Source organism: Physella acuta, unplaced genomic scaffold, assembly GCF_028476545.2.
Source record: "Physella acuta isolate Inbredline_101_S28 unplaced genomic scaffold, ASM2847654v3 ptg000335l, whole genome shotgun sequence".
NCBI classification, from domain to species: Eukaryota; Metazoa; Mollusca; class Gastropoda; family Physidae; genus Physella; species Physella acuta.
In genome coordinates, this window is record NW_026731854.1 from 1,636,757 (window position 1) to 1,658,153 (window position 21,397).

The 21,397-nt window shown below is 37.9% G+C and overlaps 1 protein-coding gene across 7 annotated transcripts in view; it reads right to left on the bottom strand.

The window, feature by feature from the left end:
- Positions 1-6,299: 6,299 nt before the first annotated feature.
- The window catches only part of LOC131940918 (alpha-amylase 1), a 33,398-nt gene continuing 18,300 nt past the window's right edge, over positions 6,300-21,397 (bottom strand). For 5 of the 7 annotated variants that reach the window (XM_059299829.1, XM_059299830.1, XM_059299828.1 and 2 more), the window contains 11 exons: positions 20,959-21,090; positions 20,164-20,389; positions 19,922-20,030; positions 18,793-18,962; positions 18,414-18,601; positions 17,799-17,962; positions 15,423-15,542; positions 13,895-14,335; positions 13,563-13,726; positions 13,315-13,385; positions 6,302-6,903 (listed from right to left, as the gene is read on the bottom strand). In XM_059299829.1, coding sequence (XP_059155812.1) covers positions 6,645-6,903; positions 13,315-13,385; positions 13,563-13,726; positions 13,895-14,335; positions 15,423-15,542; positions 17,799-17,962; positions 18,414-18,601; positions 18,793-18,962; positions 19,922-20,030; positions 20,164-20,389; positions 20,959-21,090 — 2,044 coding nt within the window. In that variant the 3' untranslated portion in view covers positions 6,302-6,644. Of the gene's footprint in view, positions 6,904-13,314; positions 13,386-13,562; positions 13,727-13,894; positions 14,336-15,422; positions 15,543-17,798; positions 17,963-18,413; positions 18,602-18,792; positions 18,963-19,921; positions 20,031-20,163; positions 20,390-20,958; positions 21,091-21,252; positions 21,276-21,397 lie in introns of those variants that run through there. The other 2 variants (XM_059299832.1, XM_059299827.1) reach the window with 2 other exon arrangements.

The following is a 21,397-nucleotide window of genomic DNA, read 5'->3' on the forward strand; positions in this document are numbered from 1 at the left end:
TTAGTGAAAGCAAGAATCAGTGTCGGAAAGTTAAATAAAAGGCTCCCCGCAAAACATATTTTTTTTATAGCATTTCATGTTTGAAAAGAAAAAATTAAAAATAAACCGAGAGTGATCTCCCCTACACTGTCTAGAATATTCTTATATAAAACAACAGGGGATGGCAACTCGGGATACAGACATGATTTTTAATTACTTATACTTTAAAAAATTGAATAGAATCTCGTAGAAAAAAAGAATCGCTCACTAAGCGAACGCAAAATAAAATGTGTATAATAGTGCGGAATATTATTAGTACTTTATAAATTCACATGCGTTTTTCGAGAAATCGGAAATAGCGTAAATTACTACTTACGGTCAACGGAAATTACTCAAAATTTAGTGGAAATCGCTGAAAAGTTGATACGGATCTACAAATTCGATATAATACTTGTATATGAAATTTCATCAACCTTTGCTGTAATGGTACTCAGGTTATCGTGTTTACAGACACACACAGACACACACACACACACAGAGAGACATACGGACAAGATTGCAAAACTATGTTTTTCCGACTAATGGAGGTGTAAAACGTCGAGATTTGCAACAATCTCGATTATTATTTTTTTTGCATGATTACAAGGCTTTCTCTATACTTCATATATACTTGAAAGTAAAAAGGGAAAAAGGTCATGGAAGCAGTATGAACGTTTACCTACTATTTAAACTACAGCTCATGTTGATTTATAAAATATTTTTCAATGCAACAGTATGGTAGGTGACTGCTATGGTAGACCTGTATTTTGTTTTTACAAAACCACTTCAAGGTGCACAAAAATCATTATTAATAAAAAAAAATTGGTCATTTTTTTAGAAACATAAACAGAATAATAATTAATAGTGTCTAGCAGAATTTCACGGCAGTTCCCAACTAGCAGTAAGATGAAATCTCAAGTACTCACAAGAATGCACTCTTATTGAGACAGATACATTGTAACTGGATGCCTAAACTGTCTAGTTTTGATAGTGCCACGAAATTTAAGCGACCTCGACAATAACAAAACTGTTATAAAAACAAAGTATTGAATAAAAAGCTTACCTAACTTATATAATCCTTGTACTTTTGAGTGAAAGAGCAAAATTTGAGTGCAAAAGAAGTTGGTGCTGTTAATAATCCATAGCGCTGTCAGTAACCAGCCAGTGGCCTACCTGCTTAACACAACTCGTCGAGTGTCCAGCCTGACGACTGGTGAGCCGGCCCTCGCCTCACGGACTCAGGTGACGCGCTCCGCTTAGAGCACGCTGTGTGCTTGTGGACAGCGTAGAAATAAGGGAAAGCGTGCCGAAAGTAATAGGCAGCTCCTGGTCGAGCTGATGAACTTACCAGATCGATGGGTTCAATTGGTCAGTTGACATCTGTAGGCCAAACTCTAACACACGCCACGTTTACCAGTGATCAATCATTCATAGGTTTTATGGTTTGGTTTAGTTTAAACTTTTCGTCCCATTTGAAGCAATCTTTGTTTTCATCCATAGAGTTCCATTCTACGTCAAGTCCATACCGCATAGGTCAATTGATGCTGCTTATTCAAACTGTAGCTCAGTAATCGATAACGTCCAACCTCAAGTATCGTCATGAGATAAAAAAAAAACACAAGTGCACCCACCCAAGTAATTCGGTTCTCAGCTAATGTTGACATCGGTTCCCAAGGCAACCGAAAGAATATTTTCCTATTGCTGCGGCGGTTACCAAGTGTTACCAATAAAAGTGAAATATGGGTCAGAGCATTCGTAAATAGGAAATTTTATGCAGAAAACGAGTACAGATTTTTTTTAAAGATTTTTTTTTTAAGTTTCAGATGCATACATTTATATAGTTGTTTACTTATATGCTACTTTAGTTTTATTACAATATATTTCATGACAGCAATATTAGAGACAATAAGAGAAAGGATGGATGGAGTAAAAACAAGTATTTAAAAAAAAATCACATACACACATAGTTAGTCACATTGCGCACAGATAAACCACATAGTCCCATATTTACAAGAATATATAAGAATAAGTGTACGCATAATTATGTTTACGATTGTAGAACAGGTAGGAGGTACACGTATACATTCGTGTATATATGTATGTGTGTGTGTGTCTATGTGGGTATGTGTGTGTCTGTGTGTGTATGTTTGTGTCTTTGTGTGTGTGTCTGTGTGTGTGTGTATACGTGTGTATGTCTCTCTCTCTCTCTCTCTCGCTCCCTCTTTCAACCGGGGGGGGGGGGGAGGACTAAAATTTCCGGGGGGCGGACACTGTTAAAAGTATGTTTTCTATATAAATTCCATTTTGGTCGTGGGGGGGGGGGTGTGGATGGATGGACGGATGGATGAATGGATGGATGGATGGACGGACAGACAGACAGACTGATAAATGTCCATATAGAGATGTATGGTCAGCTAGACGGACGGACTGACAAACAGACAGATATATCTATAGATACATAGATGTATGGAGATATAGAGATATAAAGATGTAGAGATATAGAGATAGATATAGAGATATCGATATAGATATATAGATAAACATATATTGATAGATGTTATTTAGATTTTATATATATATATATATATATATATATATATATATATATATATATGTTTAGATGTATAATTTTATATTTTATAGTTATATATATATATATATATATATATATATATATATATATATATATATATATATATATATATATATATATATGCCTATATATGCTTGTAAATGTACAGCCTATGAAGTCGCTTTTTTTACATTGGAGAGACCATCTTATTTATTTTGGCCCAGCCATGTAATATGTCTAGCTGGCTGTGGAAGTCTGGTCGATACAGCATCGATCGAGTTGTTTGAAAATCCACTGACTTTTACTTTATAAAATGAATCTTTTAAACAGCGACACCTAAACAGCTTCGCAATAACTGAATATCTTAAAGGACATTCCAGTCTGTGGCATTCTCTTGAAAACCTCCATTAAAATGTTTCAAGCTTATTCGATAGCAGTATCACAATGAACAGTGAAATGTGGAAGTCTGCCTGATGTAAGGAGTTGAATAAAGCAACAAAGCTTATAAAACAGATATAGCGCCGTAGCCTCAGTTGTCACCCAATGAGGTAACTGTAGCTTACTTCCACAGGACTAGATTATATATATATATATATATATATATATATATATATATATATATATATATATATATATATATATATATATATATATATATAGATAGATAGATACAGATATGTTTGTGTGCAGTCCTATACTCACAGATTTATGGTTTGATTTGCTATGCTCCACAAGGAGTAAAGAGAATGAGGTCAAATAAATTGACAAATTGACAGACAGTGTCAACGAGATCTGAAATATATCAAGCATCAAGCAGCAGAGTGGTCACACATTGGGACACAAAAGACCTTTTAAGACTCGGTCTGTTTTACTTAAATTCAAAAGCTCATTACGAGTCATTAGCCATGGAGAGATATACATTTTCTAACAAAATTAACTGCAGTGAATATCATAGTTTCAACAGTTCTGATTGTCTCAATAATGTGCAATACGATCCATTCAACCGTTCTGATTGTCTCCATAATGCGCAATACGGTCTTCATAATGTTCGTTCTCGCGTTTGACTAAAAATTGTGAACGTTCACAGACAGCGCATAAACGATCATAGTTCAAATGTAGAACCTGCTAGAGAATTGGAAGGGTTGGGGCGTCATTATACGACGTCATACACTTCAATGGGGAGGGGGCGGGGGGGAATGTGGTATAGTACAAGTCTAGTTCTCATGAATGTTAATATAAACGTAGCGATGTTTTTGTAAAATATTAATGCTTGGTCGATTGATCAGTTATATAGATTTTGTACTAATTGATACTAAATATTATGGTATAAATATTATTTTTTTAAGTTTTATGTAACAATATGTTAGTCCTATTTTAAAATTAACTTTTCTAAATGTCACAATCAATGCCTTTTACGTAGGCCTACGGACTATTTGTCGGCGGGAAAGAGAAAATACGAAACATCACAGCCTTGTATATTTTCTCAACGGACAAATAAAATATTATACTCAGCTGTTATTATTTGGTGTGCAAGTCAAAGCTAAAATGCGTTTTTTAACGACTTATGTTATTCGACTTTTAAATTAAATCTATGTGGTTTTGTTTTTGAAAATAATGACTAGTATTATTGGACTTTCATAACTAGCTACAAGGGAACTAATTACATTTCTGGCTGATCAACAAAACAACATGTCTTTTTGTTCTACACACTCGCTATTATCAGCAGCTGCGACCAGTGTTTCTTCCAGACTTTTTTCTCCGGGGGGGCACTTGAAATTTTCGGGGGGGCGGTAGACTTTCTTCGGAGGGGCGGACACTGTTAAAAGTATATATTTTCTATATAAATTATATAAATTTCATTTCGTTCGGGGGGGGGGGGGCGGTAAAAATTTTTCGGGGGGGGGGGGGGGCTTCGCCCCCCCCGAAGAGATGCCTGGAAGAAACTCTGGCTGCGACCGTTTTTCTACGTGCAGGTCAGAGACAAATAGCATTTAATTACTGCCCTGTGATTGATGTGTGGACCTAAACAAACATTATTGTTGAAGACTTGTTTTGAAAAAAAAACAATACAGCTAAGAAAGAAAATGTTACCATTGCAATGAATTGTATTTTCTATTGCCCAGTCTACGATTGTATAGACGGAGCTATTGAGATGGCCGTAGCTGTTTACTTATAGAAAACAATTCTACCTGCCTCATCATAACATGTTGTTGGTGATGATTCATGTAGTTATAACATTTAAAACGAATGCTATCAGACAAATAGGCCTACAATATAGATTTTTCGAAATAATTTTAGATGCTGTAATTTGGCGAAAATTAAGTGAAAAGATTTATAGGAATCCTGTTGAACGTAGTAGTGAAGAAGATTCCGCCCCAAGTAGAATTTGGAAAGGTGTTATTAGTTACTAGATTCCCAACTGACTTGAACCAGAAAACCCTAATCCGGCTGTAGCCTCAAACACCATCACCGCTTTCAGCAATATCTTTATTTATTCCAAAATCGATGGTGAGGGCTTTAAATACATTTGTTCAACGACTGGTCCGGAGAGATGCATTGACCAGCTGTGTCCATTCGCAGCATGAGCCATGGCTTGGGGTCATTTGTTAGAAAAAAAAATAGAATCAGGAAGATTTATGGTTTAAGAAAATCGATGGCACTACAAGTCCAATATTTACACCCTTGTTGCTTTCTTTTCAATAGAAGGGCTCCCTTTTGTTTCCTTAACATGTTAAAACTTTTTTTTATTAAATTTTAGCTTTTTTAAAAAATACAAATGACTTTGTAATATAATATGACTTCCTCATTTCCGTGTAGGATATCACAATTCTGCATTGTAGTATATTATATTACGTGTGAATGATTTTAAGAATTAAACTAATTGTAGATTTTAATTCATATTTTATTGAGTTACCCCAACATTAAACATAAAGGAGGTGAACCAAACTGATTCTCATCTGCATATTTAATATTTAGTAACCACCAGAATTTCATCAGCAGAAGTGGCATCTAAACAGCAGACAGAGAAATCAGAAGTGGTATTCCAAAAACAGACAGAGAAACCAGAAGTGGCATCTCAACAACAGACAGAGAAATCAGAAGTGGTATCTCAACATCAGAGAAATCAGAAGTGGCATTTCAACAACAGTTCAATATATTGTGAGCTACATCTTAGTGAGCCTTATTGTGTTAGATTCTTTATATATATATATATATATAAATATATATATATATATATATGTGTGTGTGTGTGTGTGTGTGTTCTATTGAACTATTGAACATATTTAGCAATCTTTTCCCTGTGGATGTATCGTAGACTGCCTGAGTTAACAATATCTGCCTGTTAGTACACTGATGGTAGGTGCATTGACATATGTTTAACTTTCAATATTTCACTATTTGCATTTGTTTCTGATGTTCTCAATCGTCAAACTACATCTGCCTCAAAATTTTATTTACTAAGTAATATAACCTATAACACACACGCATATATATATTTTTCTATCAAGTATCTACAACTAGTGACAAAGGCATCTGTGTAAGCGTGAGGGCTACTTCTCCCATCTCCCAATGGACCTCCCCACATGAAATAATCTCGCTTGAAATTAAATTAAAGATACCGTGATAAAGAGCTTGCGTCGTTTTATTTTTACAATTTCAAAATATAATAAATATTTATATAATAAAAAACAACCTTAAGGTCTTAGATTATAAGTAATATAACCTATTAAATAACCACAGCGGAAAATAATGTGAAGATTTTTTTAATTCAATTTTTATTTTTTCAACAGTTGACTAACACATTTTTTCAAGCAGCTTATAGGGCTCCTCGTGCCGTATTGCCCTGCCAATGAAACTTGTTTATATTATATAACATGAATTCTAAAATTTGTCCAAGGGAGTTAACACATGATAAATTCACGTTTATTAAATCCTGGAGGTTATCACAAGGTGATTTGTTAATAGTCATAACAACAAACACAAATAATAATAAACGCTTTGGCATTATGCATTTAAATCTCTTTTCAATACAATAAATATTGTTGATTTATTTCTAACTGGAGGTAGTATTTAAAAATGAATGAATCTCACAAGTGCCAGATCCCCAGTGATAAACATTAATGTAGCCGCATCTCCCTATGTGATTTCCTGCATGATATGGAGAAGTTACTGCTGCATCTCCAGAACAATTGATATCTAAACTAGTACCAGTCTCCCATCCGTTGGATAGAACCCCTTTAAACTCAAAAAATCCATTGTAAGACCTTGAGCAGTCCATGTCCACATCTAATATCCAGTAGTGGTCACCATATCTAAAGACAAGATTATATGATAAATAAACCGGGAGTGATCTCCCCTAAACTTTCTCGAATATTCTTATATGAAACAACAGGGAATGGCAACTCGGAATAGACATGACTTTTAATCCAGTTTAATTACTTAAACTTTTTAAAATAGAATAAAATCTCGTAGAAAAAAAGAATTGCACACCAAGTGAACGTCATATAAAAAATGCAAAATAGTGCGGAATATTATTAGTACTTTATAAATTCACATGCGTTTTTTTTTTTTGAAAAATCGGAAATAGCGAAAATTATTACTTCCGGTCAACGGAAATTACTCAAAATTTGACAGAAGACAGCGAATTAGATCTTTTGCTTACATCTGAAACGTTATAGGCTTTTTGAAAAATTGAAAGTAAAATCAATTCCATTTCCGTTTATCGGAAATCGCTGAAAAGTTGATACAGAATTACAGATTTGATTTAATACTTGTATATGAAATTTCATCAACCTAAGATTAACGGTACTCAAGTTATTGTGTTCACAGACACACATACACCAACAGACTTACGGACAAGATTGCAAAACTATGTTTTTCCGATTCAGGGAAGTGTCAAACGTCGTGATTTACAAAAATCTCGATTTTTGTTTTGCACGATTACAATACTTTCTCTATACTTTGTATACGAGAAAGTAAAAATGTAGAATAAACAAATAATATTAGATAGATATAATGAAGATATATAAAAATGAGATAAAATAAGACAGATCTGTGTGGTAGGGGCCAAACTGATCTATGTGGTAGGGGCCAAACAGATCTGTGTGGTAGGGGCCAGACTAAACAGATCTGTGTGGTAGGGGCCAAACAGATCTGTGTGGTAGGGGCCAGACTAAAACAGATCAGTGAGGTAGGGGCCAAACAGATCTGTGTGGTAGGGGCCAAACAGATCTGTGTGGTAGGGGCCAGACTAAACAGATCTGTGTGGTAGGGGCCAAACAGATCTGTGTGGTAGGGGCCAAACAGATCTGTGTGGTAGGGGCCAGACTAAACAGATCTGTGTGGTAGGTGCCAGACTAAACAGATCTGTGTGATAGGGGCCAGACTAAACAGATCTGTGTGGTAGGGGCCAAACAGATCTGTGTGGTAGGGGCCAGACTAAACAGATCTGTGTGGTAGGGGCCAGACTAAACAGATCTGTGTGGTAGGGGCCAAACAGATCTGTGTGGTAGGGGCCAGACTAAACAGATCTGTGTGGTAGGGGCCAAACAGATCTGTGTGGTAGGGGCCAGACAGATCTGTGTGGTAGGGGCCAAACTAAACAGATCTGTGTGGTAGGGGCCAAACAGATCTGTGTGGTAGGGGCCAGACCAAACAGATCTGTGTGGTAGGGGCCAGACTAAACAGATCTGTGTGGTAGGGGCCAGACTAAACAGATCTGTGTGGTAGGGGCCAGACTAAACAGATCTGTGTGGTAGGGGCCAGACCAAACAGATCTGTGTGGTAGGGGCCAGACTAAACAGATCTGTGTGGTAGGGGCCAAACAGATCTGTGTGGTAGGGGCCAGACTAAACAGATCTGTGTGGTAGGGGCCAAACAGATCTGTGTGGTAGGGGCCAGACCAAACAGATCTGTGTGGTAGGGGCCAGACTAAACAGATATGTGTGGTAGGGGCCAAACAGATCTGTGTGGTAGGGGCCAGACAGATCTGTGTGGTAGGGGCCAGACTAAACAGATCTGTGTGGTAGGGGCCAAACAGATCTGTGTGGTAGGGGCCAGACTAAACAGATCTGTGTGGTAGGGGCCAAACAGATCTGTGTGGTAGGGGCCAGACTAAACAGATCTGTGTGGTAGGGGCCAGACTAAACAGATATGTGTGGTAGGGGCCAAACAGATCTGTGTGGTAGGGGCCAGACAGATCTGTGTGGTAGGGGCCAGACTAAACAGATCTGTGTGGTAGGGGCCAAACAGATCTGTGTGGTAGGGGCCAGACTAAACAGATCTGTGTGGTAGGGGCCAGACTAAACAGAGCTGTGTGGTAGGGGCCAGACTAAACAGATCTGTGTGGTAGGGGCCAGACTAAACAGATCTGTGTGGTAGGGGCCAGACTAAACAGATCTGTGTGGTAGGGGCCAGACTAAACAGATCTGTGTGGTAGGGGCCAGACTAAACAGATCTGTGTGGTAGGGCCAAACAGATCTGTGTGGTAGGGGCCAGACTAAACAGATATGTGTGGTAGGGGCCAAACAGATCTGTGTGGTAGGGGCCAAACAGATCTGTGTGGTAGGGGCCAGACTAAACAGATCTGTGTGGTAGGGGCCAGACTAAACAGATCTGTGTGGTAGGGGCCAGACTAAACAGATCTGTGTGGTAGGGGCCAGACTAAACAGATATGTGTGGTAGGGGCCAGACTAAACAGATCTGTGTGGTAGGGGCCAGACTAAACAGATCTGTGTGGTAGGGGCCAAACAGATCTGTGTGGTAGGGGCCAAACAGATCTGTGTGGTAGGGGCCAGACTAAACAGATCTGTGTGGTAGGGGCCAGACTAAACAGATCTGTGTGGTAGGGCCAAACAGATCTGTGTGGTAGGGGCCAGACTAAACAGATCTGTGTGGTAGGGGCCAGACTAAACAGATCTGTGTGGTAGGGGCCAGACTAAACAGATCTGTGTGGTAGGGGCCAGACTTAACAGATCTGTGTGGTAGGGGCCAGACTAAACAGATCTGTGTGGTAGGGCCAAACAGATCTGTGTGGTAGGGGCCAGACTAAACAGATCTGTGTGGTAGGGGCCAAACAGATCTGTGTGGTAGGGGCCAGACAGATCTGTGTGGTAGGGGCCAAACTAAACAGATCTGTGTGGTAGGGGCCAAACAGATCTGTGTGGTAGGGGCCAAACAGATCTGTGTGGTAGGGGCCAGACCAAACAGATCTGTGTGGTAGGGGCCAGACTAAACAGATCTGTGTGGTAGGGGCCAAACAGATCTGTGTGGTAGGGGCCAGACTAAAGAGATCTGTGTGGTAGGGGCCAAACAGATCTGTGTGGTAGGGGCCAGACCAAACAGATCTGTGTGGTAGGGGCCAGACAGATCTGTGTGGTAGGGGCCAAACAGATCTGTGTGGTAGGGGCCAAACAGATCTGTGTGGTAGGGGCCAGACCAAACAGATCTGTGTGGTAGGGGCCAGACTAAACAGATCTGTGTGGTAGGGGCCAAACAGATCTGTGTGGTAGGGGCCAGACTAAACAGATCTGTGTGGTAGGGGCCAGACTAAACAGATCTGTGTGGTAGGGGCCAAACAGATCTGTGTGGTAGGCGCCAGACAGATCTGTGTGGTAGGGGCCAGACTAAACAGATCTGTGTGGTAGGGGCCAGACTAAACAGATCTGTGTGGTAGGGGCCAGACTAAACAGATCTGTGTGGTAGGGGCCAGACAGATCTGTGTGGTAGGGGCCAAACAGATCTGTGTGGTAGGGGCCAAACAGATCTGTGTGGTAGGGGCCAGACTAAAGAGATCTGTGTGGTAGGGGCCAAACAGATCTGTGTGGTAGGGGCCAGACTAAACAGATCTGTGTGGTAGGGGCCAGACTAAACAGATCTGTGTGGTAGGGGCCAGACTAAACAGATCTGTGTGGTAGGGGCCAGACTAAACAGATCTGTGTGGTAGGGGCCAAACAGATCTGTGTGGTAGGGGCCAGACTAAACAGATCTGTGTGGTAGGGGCCAAACAGATCTGTGTGGTAGGGGCCAGACTAAACAGATCTGTGTGGTAGGGGCCAGACTAAACAGATCTGTGTGGTAGGGGCCAGACTAAACAGATCTGTGTGGTAGGGGCCAGACTAAACAGATCTGTGTGGTAGGGGCCAGACTAAACAGATCTGTGTGGTAGGGGCCAGACTAAACAGATCTGTGTGGTAGGGGCCAGACAGATCTGTGTGGTAGGGGCCAAACTAAACAGATCTGTGTGGTAGGGGCCAAACAGATCTGTGTGGTAGGGGCCAAACAGATATGTGTGGTAGGGGCCAGACTAAACAGATCTGTGTGGTAGGGGCCAGACTAAACAGATCTGTGTGGTAGGGGCCAAACAGATCTGTGTGGTAGGGGCCAGACTAAACAGATCTGTGTGGTAGGGGCCAGACTAAACAGATCTGTGTGGTAGGGGCCAGACTAAACAGATCTGTGTGGTAGGGGCCAGACTAAACAGATCTGTGTGGTAGGGGCCAAACAGATCTGTGTGGTAGGGGCCAAACAGATCTGTGTGGTAGGGGCCAGACTAAACAGATCTGTGTGGTAGGGGCCAAACAGATCTGTGTGGTAGGGGCCAGACTAAACAGATCTGTGTGGTAGGGGCCAGACTAAACAGATCTGTGTGGTAGGGGCCAGACTAAACAGATCTGTGTGGTAGGGGCCAGACTAAACAGATTTGTGTGGTAGGGGCCAGACTAAACAGATCTGTGTGGTAGGGGCCGGACAGATCTGTGTGGTAGGGGCCAGACTAAACAGATCTGTGTGGTAGGGGCCAAACAGATCTGTGTGGTAGGGGCCAGACTAAACAGATCTGTGTGGTAGGGGCCAAACAGATCTGTGTGGTAGGGGCCAGACTAAACAGATCTGTGTGGTAGGGGCCAGACTAAACAGATCTGTGTGGTAGGGGCCAAACAGATCTGTGTGGTAGGGGCCAGACTAAACAGATCTGTGTGGTAGGGGCCAGACTAAACAGATCTGTGTGGTAGGGGCCAAACAGATCTGTGTGGTAGGGGCCAGACAGATCTGTGTGGTAGGGGCCAGACTAAACAGATCTGTGTGGTAGGGGCCAGACAGATCTGTGTGGTAGGGGCCAAACAGATCTGTGTGGTAGGGGCCAGACAGATCTGTGTGGTAGGGGCCAGACTAAACAGATCTGTGTGGTAGGGGCCAGACTAAACAGATCTGTGTGGTAGGGGCCAGACAGATCTGTGTGGTAGGGGCCAGACTAAACAGATCTGTGTGGTAGGGGCCAAACAGATCTGTGTGGTAGGGGCCAGGCTAAACAGATCTGTGAGGTAGGGGCCAGACTAAACAGATCTGTGAGGTAGGGGCCAGACTAAACAGATCTGTGTGGTAGGGGCCAGACTAAACAGATCTGTGAGGTAGGGGCCAGACTAAACAGATCTGTGTGGTAGGGGCCAAACAGATCTGTGAGGTAGGGGCCAGACTAAACAGATCTGTGTGGTAGGGGCCAGACTAAACAGATCTGTGAGGTAGGGGCCAAACAGATCTGTGTGGTAGGGGCCAAACAGATCTGTGAGGTAGGGGCCAGACTAAACAGATCTGTGAGGTAGGGGCCAGACAGATCTGTGTGGTAGGGGCCAGATTACATTACCAGATATTACCTATAGATTACCACCAGATATAATAAGGCAGACCTACAGATGATCACCAGAACTACAGATGACCACCAGACCTACAGATGACCACCAGATATAATACAGCAGACCTACAGATGGCCACCAGATATAATACAGCAGATCTACAGATGACCACCAGACCTACAGATGACCACCAGATATAATACAGCAGACCTAAAGATGACAACCAGATATAATACAGCAGACCTACAGATGGCCACCAGATATAATACAGCAGAACTACAGATGACCACAAGATATAATACAGCAGACCTACAGATGACCACCAGACCTACAGATGACCACCAGATATAATACAGCAGACCTAAAGATGACAACCAGATATAATACAGCAGACCTACAGATGACCACCAGATATAATACAGCAGACCTTCAGATGACCACCAGATATAATACAGCAGACCTACAGATGACCACCAGATATAATACAGCAGACCTTCAGATGACCACCAGATATAATACAGCAGACCTACAGATGACCACAAGATATAATACAGCAGACCTACAGATGACCACCAGACCTACTGATGACCACCAGACCTAGAGATGACCACCAGACCTACAGATGACCACCAGATATAATACAGCAGACCTACAGATGATCACCAGACCTACAGATGACCACCAGAACTACAGATGACCACCAGATATAATACAGCAGACCTACCGATGACCACCAGACCTACAGATGACCACCAGATATAATACAGCAGACCTACAGATGACCACCAGATATAATACAGCAGACCTACAGATGACCACCAGACCTACAGATGACCATCAGATATAATACAGCAGACCTACAGATGACCACCAGATATAATACACCACACCTACAGATGACCATTAGACCTACAGATGACCACCAGATATAATACAGCAGACCTACAGATGACCACCAGATATAATACACCAAACTTATATATGACCACTAGATATAATATAGAAGATAAAAAGATGATCAGTAGGCTTAAAAGAGAAATGGTAAAAACTTGAATAAGATTATACAAAACATCTGTATAAAACCTTATGACTTACGTATTTAAAGGATCATAATATTTAGAGCCTCTTACGCTGCTTGTCCATTGGCCTGGTGATCCCTGCGCCAACTGAAAAGGTGAAAAGAAAATGGTTTGGTGACAATCAAATCTGATTTACATTTTACATAGTACTGTATATTGTAGGCATCACTATTAATTTTTAGCAACACATTTTAATATCAGATGTAACTTGTCTAAAAAAAATTTTAAGCAGCTACTATAACTCTTTAAAAAAAAAAGAATTACAGTAGCACCATGCTTCTCCTGTGTAGGTTCTGGACCAAACCAATCTAAAAAATTGTCCCCTTTAGCCCAGGAATCTCTGGCAGGCGTAGCTTCTAAAACTTGTAGCTGTCTGTGGCGAATTGGAATGACACATGGGTTGGTTTCAAAATCATAGGTTTCACAAGCTGAAAAAAGTTTAGTTCTGAAAAGAATCTGAATTGTGGCTGTTACAAATATTTTATCATCCAGGGACTACAATACTGATAAATGCCATAATCCTAGGGATTAACTGTTTTCCACATAAAAATCACATCAAATTAAACAGGAGATAGAAGACAAATTTTCATAAATACCTTTTGGATCAGAAATTCTGCTTGAGGTTATTCCTCCCCTGAAAAAAACATCCTCTCCAGGGTTAGTTCGCCTCTCTAAAAATACAACAGTTCTGTGCCAGCCAAGTATCGTCTGAGGTTCTGTGGTAGTACTCAACTCATCTGTAGTTGGATGTGTGTAACCATCAGTACTCCACTCATCCGTAGTTGAATGTGTGTAACCATCAGTACTCCACTCATCCGTAGTTAAATGTGTGTAACCATCAGTACTCCACTCATCCGTAGTTGAATGTGTGTAACCATCAGTACTCCACTCATCGGTAGCTGGATGTGTGTCTCCATTGGTAAAAAGGTTTGAATTTTCATATGTGAACTCAGGGGTAGATGTATTGTAACTCTCTGTTGTCCATTCATCAGTGAGCAAAACACTCCCATCTGTTGTTACCTCTTCAGTAAAGTTATCTAAATGATTGTTAAATAATTGTTTTTTAAACTTGTGGCAATTTAGTAGAAAACATATTTAAATTGCTGTGTACATGAAAACTGTGTCTGCTTTTCAACAGAAATTGTGTAATAATTTATAAATTAACAAAAGCATTAACAAATATGCATGTATGCTTTGTAAATATGCAAGTGGTAGCCATTCAATTTCATTAGTTGAACATTTTATTTCATAACACAAATCAGTTACTGAAACGAAGTTAGAGAATAATCATCACCCTTGTTTTGTAACAAGGGGCTATACTAGGATACACGAGTACACTTAGGTTTACATTTTTACAGGCTTCCTCCATGTTTATTAATTTTGTAAAGGAATGAAAACCAATTGGAAGATTTTTAGGTAATCTATCGTTTTAGGTACGTAAAATCGCCCGCGACTAGTAATGTGAAAAACAGGTGACTCCTTACATTTTAATAATTATTTCTCATTTTGAGGAGGATTTATGTTTTGAAAAATACAAACATGTTTTCTGGTATCATTTATGTACCTGTTTTTAAACAATTGAATTAAAACTTTTCAGTAATAAATGAACACCAGCGATGTTTCCAACAGATGCAACAATGCTCATTTACTATAGCAGCCATCTTGTTAAAGTTTTATTTTTATAGACTCATAGCACGAGATTCAGGCGGAAGTCACTCTATTTTACAAATGGCTGCAGTTTATATAGCAAATCTTGCTTGCAGACACTGCTGTTTAAAGTTAATTTCTGGCCTATATTGATATATTTAGCCATTGATTTAGGTTTATTATTCATTTATCTATAATATTTGACACAAACATATCACAATATAGATATCTACTTCTATTACAGCCTTGACAATGAGGTAACGTTTTCGTACATTAATAGCCGCGGGCGATTTTACGTACCCAAAACGATAGATTACCGATTTTTATTTTTATCCCATCCACCCATCCCTGTGGCTCTAGAGTCCAAGGTTTATAATTTTAATTATAAAAATTGGATAACAGTAAGCTACCTATGTAAACCTAAAAAAATTGTTTTAAAGATTTAGATTAGGTGTAAAGCATACATTTAATATTTACCTTTGACAAGAGCTACAATAGGTTCACCAAAAAACGTCAAGTTTAATATCCCTGAGCTGTTTACATAGTACTTCTGTTGGCAGTCAGTGATGACATCACAATAATATCCTTCAGGGAGTTCTGGGAAAAGGCAGGTTGGCCATATTCAGCTATAGTCTACAACATCATTATTTCAAATTACAAATAGCTTTTCCTCTTCAAATTGATATTTTATGTATTGAGCATAAAACATTCTGACACTTCTCCAGCTATTAATTACCACAAATAATTGTTAGTCAGAAACGAAGGTTTAATATATGTAGCTAATTACAATTTTATCTCCTATAAACAGTTCATTTCAGTGTCTGCCAAAAAAAAAAGTTTAATTTATTTAAATCTAATTGTATTAACGTAAAACTGAATTAAATTCCATTCCATTTAATGATGCATAAGGCCTGTTGCTTTTTTATTAATCTATAAAAGTTGCTGTGTGATGATGGTAAATATGCAAATTCTTTACTAAGGGAAGTAGGCCTATAATTTAAGATACTCAAAAAATAAAATGAAGAACTTTAAAATAGATGATAGTTTGGTAAGACTTCTGAAAATATGTAACCAAGGCAAACAGAGCAAAAGAACATATCCAATATTTTTATTAAATAATACAAGTATCCAGATAAAACTCCATACTTATTGTGTTTTTTTGTGGTGCTTTTTTTTTCTTCATATATCATGTGCCTAGACTGTAAACAATGAACCAAATTGTCCAAAATGGTTCTTTTATTTTTAATAAATGGAATCAATCTATTGTATTTACTGTTGCTGAAAATATGTACTTTGATATTGTCTTTTTTGCCAACAGAAGTTTAAAAATCTACTATGTTATTAGCACTTTAAAAAAAATTTAATGGTTAGAATCCCAGTCTTTCCATAGCCCTCAACTGGTCAACTGATCTGTTAGGTCACTGATTTTATGTTAATTTATACTAGACATAACAACTAATACACACACACACATTTTTTGTTTCATAAAAAAAAAACAAATTTAATTAACATAAATAAAAATAAAATACAAATATAAAGAACAATTATTTAAGATGTCATTTATTTTTCTTAAGGCATATCTTAAGGCAAATGAGCCTGCATGAATGATTGATTTCTAATAATCTACACAGTAGGCCAATTGTCTGATTATTTCTTTATCTACTCCCTGTTCCTATGAGTCTATCTATTCATCTGTGGTCAGTTTTGATAAGGTTATTTCTTTATCTGCATCCTGTTACCTATTCTCTCTTTTTTTTTTAAATAAAAAGTCCGGATTGCCAATGAACTACAAGATGAATTTTTTGGATTTGCAGTATGATTCCTCAGCAAAGACAGGTTGCCCAAACAATTCTGGAGTGGTATGTATTATTCAAGCCCAAATGTGACCATGCTTATCTTTCTAGTTATAGCTTATAGTCTTCAATTAAAAAACAAAATAAATGAATGAATAAAATGTTTAGAATGACATAAGATTTGCATTTACAAAAATTCACCAACAAATTTTGAAACTGGATAAAGTCCTGCAATTTCTATAATAGCATTCAATTTTTTTTTTAATTTCAAGATAAAGATATAGACCTACTACAAACCTTTTATGTTGTTTTAATTTGAAATTACGTTTCAATATGGTATTCAATTGCAAGTGGGTCACCGTCCTATATAAAAAGGTTTGCCATTAGAAAAAGTCTGGAAACCTGTGATGTAAAGGTCTTGCACAACTTTTTCCACACATAATAACCAAGTGTAAAATGGGCAATCAATGAGGATAATAAAACTGATATTTATACTTTATAAAATGTTGTATAAGTTAATACATTACTTTGGAAGTGTTTATAATGATAGAAAAAAAATGTAATGTTCTCTCAAATTCTGTCACTATATTTAGAAAAAAACATTTATATTATAACTTTCTAATGTATTATATTTATATCTTACTTAGAATTAGGGGTAGTCTAGGAAAACAATGATTTCTTTCAGAACATAAAATTTTTAACTGAATTAGAAATTACCATTTTTTTTACATGTTTATCCAAATGTTATGTAGAAATGTTTCTGTTTTTCCACAAATAAGTTCATCATATTGTAGAGGAAATAAGCAAGGTGCTTATATCCTCTCACATCCAGTCAAGGAAAAAAATACTTTGCTTATTTCCTCTCAACCTTGAGAGGATATATATTTCCTCAACCAGATGTGAGAGGATCTTTGCACTGAGTGTATTTCCTCAATTGTTCACCAAAATAAGCACTAACCATTTCATTAGGATGTTATAGTTAAAAATATGTACAAAAAATGTATTTTTAACCAACTAATTTTTCACAAGGAATAGCAGCTAGCCTTTCATGAGGCCTTACCTGAATAGATGATCTGACTGGTCAGGCTATTGTTACTAGACATCCAGAAGAAACCTCCACTTCCACGACTGAATGACACAGTGTTTTCTGTAGCACTGCAGTTAGCCATAGGCTTTCCTCTAACAAAGTTGCTAAATTGCACACTATTCTTTATCACTGGCCACCTGATCAGAACAAATTTGATCTAATATAATTTTTCATATGTTACATAATGTTCAAGATAAGTAAATCTAGATGGAAGAAACGTGTGCTATTTGTACAACACAGTGCTATGTTTACAGTCAATACAACACAGTGCTAATTAGCTATGTTTACAGTCAATACAACACAGTGCTAATTAGCTATGTTTACAGTCAATACAACACAGTGCTAATTAGCTATGTTTACAGTCAATACAACACAGTGCTAATTAGCTATGTTTAAAGTCAATACAACACAGTGCTAATTAGCTATGTTTACAGTCAATACAACACAGTGCTAATTAGCTATGTTTACAGTCAATACAACACAGTGCTGCTAATTAGCTATGTTTACAGTCAATACAACACAGTGCTAATTAGCTATGTTTACAGTCAATACAACACAGTGCTAATCAGCTATGTTTAGAATAATTACCTGTGCTCACACACCCAGCCATTATCACACAAACTTTCAGTATTTATTGACACATCTAGAATGTTCTCATTGTCATCAGCTGGGGGACCAGCTTCCGTGTCAGTAAAGTAGTAGCTAGACATGACTCTCTGAGTTCCATAGCCAGCTGCCAGTGTTAAAGCTTGGGCTCTTTTGTACAGAGATGGATTCTAAATTGTTTACAGATTACAAGTTTACCTCGAATAAAGTGCTATACAGCTGTTAAAAAATATACATTACATGTTTTCGTTATTCATATCAAGCTATTTTTGGTTCATTTATTTTGAGTTGACTTAATTATGTACTTTTCTCTCATAGATTAAGTAATTAGTGAAAAAAGTTTTATCCTTAAGATTCTCACTTTATAATTCAGCACAACCGATCCAGGTCTCTCACGGCCACGTTGAGTGTCATGATTATCAACAAACAGCAGAGCATTTTCTTCATGCAAAAGATCTTTAAAGCTATCACAAAGCCCTGAATAATTTTGTCTTGAGAGTTTTTCACCAATCACTTCAGAGTAAACAAATTCTAAGAAGCAAGAAGTATATGCCAAATTTTGGTTTTGTATTCAAGTGTTAGGAAAATGACAGGGATTATTTTAGTTATTATAGTGATTTTATATTGACAAATTAAGTTCTATATAACAGCTTCTTCTGGGCAAGAGCTAAGATAACCCCCCCCCCCCCCAATGGTGGGTAAAGCCTCTTCACCAATGAATTCTTTATTACTGGAATTGTCTATAACTTCTCTGGATGTTATTCTCAAAATACCTAATCTTACCTAGCGTTTCATTAGATTTATTCTGGCTTAAACAATCTGAGCTACTGGTGGGAAAATTCTCTAAGGTATTTCAATCCAGGTCATCCGTGACTATACAGGATGAACGGTGACCGTAAAAATGTGCAAAGGAAAAATGAGCGAACAGAAATCAGCCCACACAGAAAAATGTCACAGTCCTCACATTTTTCTGTTTGTGCATTTGTCTGTGTCCGGATTATTTTGCATATTTTTTCTTTAATAAAAGCTATGGTCAGTAAAACATGTAGGGCATCTCATAAATGACAAAGTTTTTTGTTCTTATTTTTTGTATCAACCCTTTTATTATTGAATATAGTAATCTTTAAATCTTTTTTAATGACTAATTAAACTTCTTATTAAATTTCAAATTGCAATTTGAAATCACAGATTCTTGCATTGTCATGAGAGACAAATGAATCTGGATAGTTTGAACTGAATAGATGCTTTAGAAGTTGGTCAAAACTGAGATACAAGATTTGCCACAAACCTACAAACATACATTCTGAACAAAGAAAAAGCTTGTTATAAGGTATTGTAAAAATGAACATGGGTTTATGATCAGATCAATAATAATTAGATCTTACTCTGCCAAATGGCTGATGCAATTTAATTTTTACTGTAAATATCTTTGTCTTATTTTTATTGTTATTAGAGATACTTCTAAAGCTAAAGGAAACAAACCAATTTACCTGTTACTAAACCTAAATTGTAGTACTGATCTGAAGTGACAGCATCCGGTATAGTATTAACAACTTCATTGATAAAAACTGGCCGACCTCCTGTCACAACATTTTTCACCTAAAATTATTACAGCTTATGTTATCATACATTTTCAAATGCAGTATCTTCAAGAAGCAGGTAGTCATTTAGTAAACAAAAAATACACATATTAACAAACCCAACAGCTCATTTCACATATAAAACTACTCACAGTACTATATATTGTGCTTAGTTGCTGTGGATGAATGTGTTTTGCTGCATCCACTCTAAACCCAGCTGAGCCATGGTCAATCAGCTTGTTTAGCAAACCAACAATTTGATCACGCACATAATCTTGACTTTGATCCAAGTCAGGCAATTCTAATAACTGGCATTGTCTCAAATCTTCAGTGGAGCTAAGATTAGACAATGGAGCATCTGGGTTTGTACAATCATCTCTGCCAAAAAAAAACAAAACAAAAAATAAGACATATATTGTGTTATACTTTAACCAAAGTGACATTAGGGCATAATAAAATGGAAGCAGGACATTACCCCCCCCCACCCCGTGTCAATAACCCTCATTGTTATCCGACCCTGCCGATTACCCTTCCTTTCGTCCTTCCCCCCCCCCCCCCTCCACCCCCCCCCCCACCCCCACCCCCACCCCACGGACAAAGATATAAACAGCAAAATCTAAATGTACAAACATGAATGAAAAGAATAATGAACAATAAAAATATACATTTCTCAATTTTTATTTTCTTAAACAGAAAACAAGGAAAAACTTATAAAAATCTAAATTTTATATTATATCAATGTTAACCAAGTTAATTAAATATTTTACAAACCATTCTGTTTTTTTTTAAATGTGCAACTTTATGGGGGGAGGGGGGGGTAGGTTGAGGTGTTATTTACTTTTAGGGTGTCTAACTTTTTCTGACAGCGTGTGCTACAGGAGAATGTGTGGGAGTAAAACTATTTTTTAACAGCTTGACAATGTTTATGAAATGTTCAAATCACATACCTGCTATGAAAATGTGTCTTGTTGTAGGGAACCCCTGGGTAATCTAAAGCTGTGCCATTGTACATAGTCCCAGCTACACCAACACCAGAGTCTCCCCTTGCCATGTGATTCAGTACCACATCATTTATAATCCTGGCAATGAAGATAGTACCATTTATATTTACAATACTAATATTATAGAGATCATGTATGTTCAAAAGACTTAATCTTTATTCTAATTATTCTTAATTGTAAGTTTAAAAAAAATAACCTAAGCTTAAACTTAAAGGCTTAAAGCTATGAATATTATCATACAACTTCATGTAGACCTTCTAAATCTAGATCTATCTATATGCCGGAAAGGCTATAGTTAAGTAGATCTAGATCTATATTAACTATATAGGGATTAGTGGTTCCCATAAAATAATATTCTTTCCCCAACAAATTGTCCATTTTTCTA